This window comes from Vulpes lagopus, chromosome 8 (assembly GCF_018345385.1).
Source record: "Vulpes lagopus strain Blue_001 chromosome 8, ASM1834538v1, whole genome shotgun sequence".
Classification (NCBI taxonomy): domain Eukaryota; kingdom Metazoa; phylum Chordata; class Mammalia; order Carnivora; family Canidae; genus Vulpes; species Vulpes lagopus.
Genome location: NC_054831.1, coordinates 98,143,617 through 98,153,055, shown reverse-complemented (window position 1 = coordinate 98,153,055; position 9,439 = coordinate 98,143,617). Strand labels below are relative to the sequence as shown.

The following is a 9,439-nucleotide window of genomic DNA, read 5'->3' as shown; positions in this document are numbered from 1 at the left end:
TTTTTAAAACAGAAAGTCATTTTGTTCTTATCAGTGATTATAAAAGGGGATAGAAAACGGGGATTATAGGATGATACATTTCTTGGTCTTACAATTCCTACTATTATGTATTAACTGAGAGTCCCATCAGAATAAGAAATAGGCAAATAAATTGACAGAGGCAAATAAATTGACAGAGGCAAATAAAAGTCATCTGTGAAGATGAGAAATATCTCCTCTCCATTTCTAATAGTGATTTTTATCCATGGGTGATGTTTCCCTACCACCCCGTGACGTTTTGTAATAGCTAGATATTTCTGACTGTCACAACTGGGGTAGTGGCCACTATCATCTTGTCAATAGAGACCAAAGATGCTGGTAAGCAATGCACAATGAACAGGCCAGCACCCTCTACAAACAATTACTCAACTTAAAATGTATTAATGGCACAAAGGTTATGGCCTTTGGAAGAAAAGAAAGATATATTAGTTGGAATCTCAATTTATTTCCCCTCTTCAGAAGGACAATATTTAAAAAATTAAATTCTGAAATTTAGAAAGGAATTTAAGGACCTCTGGATCTCATACCTGTTAGTATAAGATAAAAGCTTTCAAACTTCTTATATTAATACAAAAATGATCTCTGGATGTAAAGTTTTTTTTCCTCCCCTAAAAAAGGACTGAATAATACAATAATACAATAGACAGACAGTAATCCTGAAAAAATTGAAGAAAGTCAACTAAGTTGAATGCCACATTATTACAAAGAAAAAAATTAGAATTCATTATGATTTGTTCTGAATAAAAGCTGCTTGTCAGTTCTAAGAAATAAGAAAAATGATCACAATACTTTAAATCAAGGCTTGAATATGAAGAACATGGAAAACAAAACTAAGTTTTCGAAACTCTGCATTTCCACAAACAATTCTGAATTGGGTGAATGGTCACTGCTGGCTCTATAAGATATGATTTCAAACAACCAATTTCACAAAGGACCCTAGTTCAAAAATTAGCCAGTTTGGTGCTAAAAACTAGCAATTTCAATCTGGTTTACATGGCAGTTCATGTACACATACACAGATGTCCATTCGCATATAAATGGAGACAACTAATTTGCCAGTGCCTAAGAAACAAGCATGCCCGATAAATGCATATGTGAGGCTACACAAATAAGCTAATTACAAAGCCAAGGACCTGGCATGTGGGCAAGTCACATGCTTCCCTCCATTAGCAAAGTAGGAAGAATTAACTGTCAAAAGGTCTTCAGTTGTTCAAGGTCTTGAAACCTTCCACTTGATTGTTTAAAACAAGTCTTCAAAGGAAAAACATGACAGAGATACACAGAAAAGAGATGCAGACAGGAGGCTATAGAAGGGATGGTTCTGAATAGACCTAATCTAAGCAAATAATTCTGAAAAGCACTGATCAAACAAAAATCTGAATGGGTATATAAAATTTACAAATTTGCTAAAATACATTTTCCCTATTTAATTACAAAATGCTTTTATCTTTTCAAATGCCTAAAAGAGAAAAAACTAAAGAGCACCTGAAAGGATGCTCCAGGTTTCTTTTTTACAAAAAAACAGAATGACTAGTCTGTCTTTATACCTTTGGAAATACATTAAATGGTACCCATAATTTTTATTTTGGATGTCCTCCTACAATATGAAATCCTCCCACCAATTACAATCAAAGATCAAGAAGATTTCAAACACTAATATGAAAAAGGAATTACCCCGCAGCTCAGTTAAAATGTCTATTTTTTGCTCAAGAATAGCTTCAAGTTGGGTGGCATATGAATCTACATCATAGTCTACTTCTTCAGTCATCTCTAGGAGAGCCTTTTCATCTTCTAACCATCGAATAGATTCCTAAAAGGACAAAAATTCAACAATCAAATAAGCTTCTCTGAAGAAAGAAACCAATTTACAAATTTCAAGTATGTTAAATATAATCAAACATACTTAAGATGGTATTCTCTAAAATATTACTAAGTATATAACATCTTTATTTACAGGGCAAAATTAAGAAATATCTCCTTAAATTCTAACACAAACAGAAATACAATAAGCCAAGCAAGGTAACTTCATTTTTCTACTTTTACTGTACCCTGGGTAAGGGTTTGGGGAAGGGAATGAATCAAACACATTAAGTATCAATAAGTGAGCATGTTAATTCTCAAAACTTTAGTATAGTGGCTACCTCTAAAACTGGGGAAGAATGATATAATAAAGATACTGAACAATCTAATAAGCTATGGTAGCCTAGAACTTGCATATCATCTAGAATTTACAAATCCATTTGGGGCCTCACAGTGGGTGGCCCAAGAGTTAATTCTAAATTCTAAACACCAGCTCTTCAAAATTATTGTAACTATAGGGACCGATGGACAGCCAATTTTAGAAGAGTCAACAAACCACTAAATAGTAGCTACTTACTATTCATAAATGCTTTATTTTTTTTAAAAGATTTTATTTATTTATTCATGAGAGATACACAGAGAGAGAGGCAGAGACATAGGCAGAGGAAGGAAAAGCAGGCTCCATACAGGAGTCCGATGTGGGACTCAATCCCGGAACTCTGGGATCATGTCCTAAGCCAAAGGTAGATGCTCAACACTGAGCCATCCAGGCATCCTTGCTTTAAAGGAAACCATTCTTAAGTGATTTTTAGATAATGTGGAATTTATAAGTTTCATTTTTCAGCAATGTCCTGGATCACATGGATCACTAACATGTTCAGATCATTCGGAATTAAAGAAGTTTTGGATATTAACATGGGCAACTTTCTAGCTTTCAATGCAATTTAACAGCTAATCATAAGTAGACTATGTATTATCAGGCTGAATTAGCTAACTTAGTTACAGAAATCTATTAGAAAACTATATACGTAATAATTAAAACAAATATACACATCATCATATTTTTCCTTTCTTTTTGCTATCCACTTAATCTTTTAAAACAAACCCCCCCCAAAAAAAATAAAAATAAAAAAATAAAACCCCATTTTGAGAAATGGCAGATCATAGTATAAAGGAACAACAAACAGAACTGTAAAAAGAATACTGAATTGAAACTGAAAAATACCCAGTTCTGCCAAAATACAAAGACCTTTTAGCCTTCATCATAAAATGGTAGAGTGGGAAATGATGGTCTTTATATGGCAGACACCTTGCTCCAAAAGGACACAGATTATTTTCTTAAATTACAAGTGTCCCCTCTTGATTTAATCTAAACACTTCGCCTCTAAATAGATTCTAATAATAAAGGTTTGACTAAACTGTAGCTGTAATAGAATGAGTGTACATTCTTTTTTCAATTTATAAAATAAAGTTTTTTTTTTTTGAGCCTTTTATCAAGGTGCTTAAATATCCTACACTGGAGTCATGTTAATATTTGTTTACAAATAAATATTTCTTCAACATCAGAGAAATAACACAGGTCAATAGAAAGACTGAGCTATTCACTTTTTTCTTAGAATGCATTTATAGGGATCCCTGGGTGGCGCAGCGGTTTGGCGCCTGCCTTTGGCCCAGGGCGCGATCCTGGAGATCCGGGATCGAATCCCACGTCGGGCTCCCGGTGCATGGAGCCTGCTTCTCCCTCTGCCTGTGTCTCTGCCTCTCTCTCTATCTCTCTGTGATGACTATCATAAATAAATAAAAATTAAAAAAAAAAAAGAAAAAAAAATGCATTTATAGTCTCCATAATGATGTCTACCTTCACTTCAAAGGTATCACCCTCCAGGATATCGTCTTGTTAGTAAAGGGAGCAGGGGAGAAGGAGATCATACAGTAAATCATACTGTGCTTTTAATAGGCTGAATGTACAATGGGATGAATATGTCAGAAGTTACTCTGATAGGCAGGGATTTAACACTCCCAACTCATCTGCCACTGTTAGTAACTGTCCCTCTCCTGAAGCAATCTTCCTCCTCTGCAAAGAAAGCTACCTCCTTAACTGTTCTGGTAATGCTTAGAAATTTTTCTTACTGCTGTCAAATAAAACTGGCCTAACACAAAGGGGTGGTAAAGGGCAGAAGTTCAATCCTTCTCTAAAAATGGACAACTAACAAAAGCAAAACAAGCAGAACAGTAGTAAATAAACTAGATCTTTTCACCATAGTGCAAAAAAACCACTGTTTGTAACCATCATTCATTCTTCTCAAAATATCCCATATACCCTACAAATACCCATACGCACAAGTATTTTTTTTAGATTAGCATAATACTCAAAGTATTATGAAAGTTCTTAATTTCCCTAAAGAAACACTCTGATGAAAGGTCCTGTGTTACTTTACCTGGAACACTGCCCTGTGGTCTTCTACAACTTGTTCTTCCATTTCTACCATTTGTGAGACCGCTTCGTGGAAAGTAAACAACTGGGGAGAAACTTCTTCTTCCTTAAGATGAACACAGAAATTAGGACATAAGGTTTACATTTTAAATATTACATAAAGTAGTTTTTCTAGGTCATTTATAAAAAATGTCATTTAGAAACTGAGGAAGCTTGAAAGATAAAGACTACTAAAATATAAAAGGCAAAACCATAACTTCTTTTTATGGGTCAAAAATATTTGATGTAGCACTCAATAAGACACCCCAAATTTAAGCCTATCATAATGGGTAGTTTTCACTTAGCCCAGGCTTCACTGCAGAATAACCCTAAAAAACCAATCTCTTTTGGAATAATGCAATTTTTCAAGAATACATTTATTATTAGGCTGTAAATATGCTAAAGTATTTCCTCTGTATTTAATTTTCACTAACAATTTAAGTCATACGTACGTCTTAAATATCTTTTTCACCAGAAAAAAGATTTCAAGATAATGTGACCCTATCAAATTAGTATTCTGAAGGTCTCAACTCTTACTAAATATTAATTTCCGAATTACACCATACAATATGCTTGCCAGTTTTTACAGAAATCTTAATTGACAATTGACAACTTCACCTCATCAACAAAAAACCCACATACATAAATAAAATATATTCTTAGTCTTACATCAAGTGAAAATTTTTCTAGCCTTGCTTTGTTTTTTGAGCTTCTTTCCCAACTGCAATATCTGATGATTTATATCTCTTCAAAATGTGGCTTTAGTGATGAGGTTTATTTAAAATTGTTTTATAAAATATGAGCAAAAAAAGCAGTGCTTCAAACAAAATACACAAGTCTAAATATATATACATATTTTGGTTAAATAGTCTAAGTAGACATTTGATTTCAATCAGTATACTACCAACCCTAAAAGTTTAAAATAATAAATAATAATCAAGTTGGCCAAAGAACTTTTTCTCTTCTCTTTGTGAAACAAGTATCTGTTTTCATATTAAGACATGCAGGTGGGGATCCCTGGGTGGTCCAGCGGTTTGGCGTCTGCCTTTGGCCCAGGGCACGATCCTGGAGATCTGGGATCGAATCCCACGTCGGGCTCCCGGTGCATGGAGCCTGCTTCTCCCTCTGCCTGTGTCTATGCCTCTCTCTCTCTCTCTCTCTCTGTGTGACTATCATAATTAAATAAAAAAAAAAAAAAAAAAAAAAGACATGCAGGCAGGTATTTCTCTTTCTCTCTCTTTCCCACCCTCAGATAAACACACTCAACCAACTTTACTCATTTGGTTGCCCACCTCCCTGTCAAGCCCAGAATATCCTCTTTCCTTTGCTTTAAGATATTTTTTCTTTCTTTCTTTATTTTTTAATGATAGTCACAGAGAGAGAGAGAGAGAGAGGCAGAGACACAGGCAGAGGGAGAAGCAGGCTCCATGTACCGGGAGCCCGACGTGGGATTCGATCCCAGGTCTCCAGGATCGCGCCCTGGGTCAAAGGCAGGCGCTAAACCACTGCGCCACCCAGGTATCCCTTTTTGCTTTAAGATATTATGCAAGTTCCTATCACTTCTATGCAGTCTACCTAGAATACTTTTTTGTCTATACAACTATCTCTGGAATTCTAATGCTCTTTATTACCTTTTACTTTGTGTACTTCTGTTGGTTTTATCTGTAGGACATGTCTTTGATACTATCCCATTTTAATTCACCTTGTTAAGACTTAATATAATAAGAATATATACACATGTACCAGTAAACTTAACTAGATGCTAATGCTGAACCACCTCAAGATAGTTCCCTGGGAATGGAAAAATTCAAAGAAACTCACTCACTCTCAAATATGGAGACTACAAGAACTTATCATGTTATGCTTTAAGCCTCTGGATCGGTCCTAGCCAACTTCTTTAAATTAAAGTCCTACCAAGACCCAACCCAACAACAGAAGGATAAAAAAGAAAAGACCTACTATTGAGGGGGGCTATCCTGTTTTTGTTTTCCACATTCTTAAGAGACACCATATCTAGGTACACTGCATGGTCTGTTTCAAGAATATAAAAAGCTGCTAGGGCAGCCCGGGTGGCTCAGCGGTTTGGCGCCCGCCTTAGGCCCAGGGTGTGATCCTGGAGACCCAGGATCGAGTCCCACGTCGGGCTCCCTGAATGGAGCCTGCTTCTCCCTCTGCCTGTGTCTGTGCCTGTGTCTCACTCATGAATAAATATAGAAAATATTTTTAAAAAAACCAAAAAACTGTTATACTGTCCTTCAAACTTTTGGAGACAGGAGAGATAGACTAGGGCAGGATCTCATTTTCAGTTTTTCATTTCCATGGTTCAAAGCTTAGAACTCTTACTTTTTTTTTTATTTTATTTTATTTTTTTTTAGAACTCTTACTTTTAACCAGGAGCCTCAAGTTACCTCACCTTTTAGAAAATCAGTTAAAAAGCAGAAATAATTATGGTATCTACCACACAGAGTTGTAAGGATTACATTAGGTAATAAGTAAAATGCTTAGCAAATATAAATTATGTAGTCAGCAACTAACAAATGCCATCTTTTATCATGAGAAAGTACTACTATGCGATTCTTACTGAGAAGAAAATGAGAAAACTACATAGATATTTTAAAAAATGAAGTTATATATACTTTTACATCTGACATACAGAAACAAATTTCCTCAATATGTTAAAGTAATTATGTGAAAACGTGTATTGTTGGTGCTTTTTTGGTTACTTCTTTAGACCTTGCTGTCCTTATACAATGGGTACATTAATCTTTTTTGAGTAATTGCGAATTAAATTGTTAAATTACAAAATGCCACTAGCCATTTAAACACATAGAATTCAACTATATTTAACAAATGTTATTAGCATTTTGCCATGTTTGACATAGTTCGTGCATCCTTTTAATATATATGCATGTGCCCACAGTTAATTTTGTTTTTAAGCTATATGCATATTATATGCATAATTCCTAAACTTGTTTTTTTCCCTATATTACTTTTGAAACCCCCCAATTTTAATACTTATAGAAAATCTAGAAAATAGGATCAGTAAATTTTTTAAAAGGCAAACAGTATCTATTTCAGGCTGGTGAGCCATATAGTTTTTGCCAATGCTTTTGTGCAAGAAAGCAGCTAGCCAATTCGTAAATGTATAAGCATGGACATAATTCAGTAAAACTTTATGTGTAAAAACAGATGGCTGGCCCATAGGCTGCAGTCTACTGACCTCTAATTAATCAATTAATTAATTAATTAATTAATTTTCTAATTTATATAGTAGTTTTCAACTATTAAGTTCGGTGATGTATGAAATGTACTATAATCAAATAACTGTAATTATATAGTCACTCACATTTTGTTCACAAAGAAGTTTTAGATCATCTCTCTGAGGGGAACTCCCCACACCCCACTGTGCCTCTAAGTCATCAATCTGATTTGGTGGATGGTGCATAATTGGACGGACATCACCAGCAGCATTTGGATCCACAGTCAATTCTTTCACCCTATAAATACATGAGAGACACCTAAAATTAACAAGGACACAAAGGAACAAAAAACTACCACCCTATTCAATAAAAAGGCAATTCAACTGACATATTAAAATTGATGATGTCAGCTTTCCAGATCAAGTTCACCTGAAATCTGCATAAATACTCAAGGGAGATTTGGTGATTAACTTTCAGAATTTATTGAGGTAACTTTACAATTATTTCAAATATAATTATTGTTCCATAATAAATGACAATTAGCAAAGTATGTAAATTCAGTATTTCAAAGCAAAAAGTAATGGTTTTTGCAATTAAATCATATAAACAGAAGAATGCGAACAACTGCACTTAGATCAATAAATCGATTGTTGCCAAAATCACAGAACTTTTAATACACTTTGTAGATATTTAGTTGTTATAATGTCTATTAAAATAGCTACCTGTGAAATCATATTTCTAATATATAAAGATTGTAAGTTATAAAGTTCTATTCTTTAAAAAATGTTTATTTTACTTCAATTTCCAAAGTGGGAGGGTACACATTGTAAATCAAGAAGATTCTTGTTATTTCCTTGCAGACAAGGAAATTTATAAGAACATACAGAGTAACAGTAAACTTCTCATTTTAAACAAGATAGTTTACTTTTCAACCATAAATATGCAAAGATGACATCATCCTTAAAAATGAGGGGAAAAAGGAAGCCTGAATTCTAAATCAACATGTTAAAGCAAATAAATCAATAAAGTACACACAAATGATCATGCAGTACAATCATCACCTGCCAAATGAAATGAAAATGAAAAATAAAAAGGCTATTAAGCACAAAAGTATAAATGAAATATTTATATGTAACACAACTCAAAAGAAACTATGAAAATAAACATCTTATGCATATAAGGAAATAGACCTGGTAATCGAAGGAGAAAAGTCGTCATATTCATAAGAAGGAGAGAGATCAGGGCGACTGCCACTACCCTGTGAGAAGGGAATGTCTGATGGACTAATTCCAAACTCCTTTACTCTGCAGCACCAAAACAGCAACAAATTAAAAGAAAATGCTCTTGTAAAGACAGTAATGCATATTTCAAGTTTTTATTTCATATTCAGTTTAATTTGTTCAGAAAAAGGTATCAACATTGTTGTGACTTACTGTATTTAGACTATTTTAATAATAATCAACTTTTAATTTCTCTGTCCTCTTTGACTCCTTACTCCACAGTCCTTCCTTTCTGGTGTGCTTTCCCCTTTTCTCATCCTCTCTGGAAGTTTAACTAGACGACTACCTATAATTGAAATGCTTCTTCTTGAACTACATGATTATTAATCAAATCTCCTTGTGTAGTCAGTATTACAAATATTTTGTTAACATTAATGAGCCCTCAATACTCTTGCAGTCTTTTAAAAGAGAACAGGAGTATTAAGTCCTAATGGCATCCGCTGTTTGAAATGAATTAACTTCTTTCCTATGCATCTAGAATAGTTTCATCCTCGATATAAAATGAGAAATCAATCACTCAAATAATTTTATGTTTGGTTCAGATGAAGAACCCTGGTTAAGAAAAATTTATTTAGCAATGGATTTTAAATTGCTTTTGTTAACGTCTCTAAAGAGTTATATTTTCTCATGATATTATTTTTGCCATT

General features: G+C 34.0%; 1 protein-coding gene across 4 annotated transcripts in view; it reads right to left on the bottom strand.

Annotated features, from left to right (window-relative positions):
• KIF2A (kinesin family member 2A) overlaps positions 1 to 9,439 on the bottom strand; it is a 76,914-nt gene that overhangs the window by 5,954 nt on the left and 61,521 nt on the right. For 2 of the 4 annotated variants that reach the window (XM_041766199.1, XM_041766200.1), the window contains exons 17-20: positions 8,703 to 8,816; positions 7,659 to 7,809; positions 4,278 to 4,379; positions 1,714 to 1,849 (exon numbers count right to left, since the gene is read on the bottom strand). In XM_041766199.1, the coding sequence (XP_041622133.1) occupies positions 1,714 to 1,849; positions 4,278 to 4,379; positions 7,659 to 7,809; positions 8,703 to 8,816 (503 nt within the window). The remainder of the gene's footprint in view (positions 1 to 1,713; positions 1,850 to 4,277; positions 4,380 to 7,658; positions 7,810 to 8,702; positions 8,817 to 9,439) is intronic. The other 2 variants (XM_041766201.1, XM_041766202.1) reach the window with 1 other exon arrangement.